We start from the raw sequence: 1,401 nt of genomic DNA, 5'->3' as shown, positions 1-1,401 counted from the left end.
TTGTAATGTGAATATCTGCAATTATGTGTCTCGAACATTTTACGTGCCCTGGGTGTCGGCAATATGTAGACATGTGCATTTCAGTGATGTAGGTATATAGTACACAATGTACTGTAGACAAGAGCGCGGAATACGACAGAAATATGCATACGCAACGAAATATCGTTAGCAAGCCTGACTCCAAACAGAGCTGCAGCCAGCTGGAACTACTGTCAGTTTATAAAAATATTTAGAAACGGAGATTCTTATCAAGGAACCATGCATAAAGAACCCCAGGATAGACGGGTCTACTTGCTTGCGCACACCCTTGATACTGGATCATTATAGGATAACGTATAACGTCCTGAGAGTGATAGAAAATATATAGCTGCATGCACAATTGGCTATATATGTATGCATGCATTAGGAGGTATCCAAGTCACTGTGACAGTGTAGTATGCCATCAAAACCACACAATACGGCGTTACCTTTGTTCATCAGCTGCTCTTTCTTTTCCCTCTTCTCCTGATGGGCTTCGACCTCCTTCACGGACATGTGTAAGTATTTGGTTCGGTCGTAATCTTGCCCACGAGTTTCCGCATCCTGTGACAAAAGCAAGAAAATCAAGAATGTGAGGACGTACGCGACTTCAATGGACTGTTCAACTATGCGGACGACAGAGATAGTGACAAATAAAAAATATTACATACATGCTAAAAGAATGAAAATACGTCCCTTGATCAAGTGCATTTTCGACGGAACCAGTTGTATTATCGTAATATATATCAGATGTTAGGGTTAAAAGTACAAAATTATAAATAAATAGGAGAACGTAATACAACAGAATAATACCAGATATATAGGTATACAGGCGTAGTCTCATCTTTCGTATACCAACTATATATACTAAACAAGGGAAAAGACACAATCCGCTGCAAGATTTAAACCAGTTCACCCGTACACGTGCGCAAAGCATCAGCACAATACTACTACATGTTGTATAAAACGAGTGTGAAAATTTCTCAGGCAGTCATAGTCGTATATGATAACGCGTAATACATCTGATATCAAACAAAAGCACACAGATACAATATATACACACATTAGTTTACAAACATACACCCATACACAGACACATAGACAGACGTATATATAAATATATATACAACGATGTGTGTACATAATTTTTTTTCTTACAAATACAAACACATACACACACATATATTCACACACACACACAAACACACACACACACATATACATATATATTTAAACATATGTAACATAATATACATATGTATACATACATACATATATATACACACACATACACACACACACATATATATATATAATACACACACACACACACACACACACTCATATATATATAAATATATATAAAACACATACACACACATA

At 36.3% G+C, this 1,401-nt stretch overlaps 1 protein-coding gene across 1 annotated transcript; it reads right to left on the bottom strand.

Annotated features, from left to right (window-relative positions):
• Positions 1–402: 402 nt before the first annotated feature.
• SARC_16194 (hypothetical protein) lies at positions 403–582 on the bottom strand (the record flags this gene model as incomplete). Its single annotated transcript, XM_014289696.1, has 1 exon — positions 403–582. A coding segment is annotated over one exon (180 nt), but the record flags the coding sequence as incomplete, so codon positions are not given.
• Positions 583–1,401: the final 819 nt, after the last annotated feature.

Source organism: Sphaeroforma arctica, assembly GCF_001186125.1.
Source record: "Sphaeroforma arctica JP610 unplaced genomic scaffold supercont1.7555, whole genome shotgun sequence".
In the NCBI taxonomy this organism is placed as follows: Eukaryota; class Ichthyosporea; order Ichthyophonida; genus Sphaeroforma; species Sphaeroforma arctica.
The sequence above is the reverse complement of the archived record's forward strand: the minus strand, read 5'-3'. Positions and strand labels throughout refer to the sequence as shown.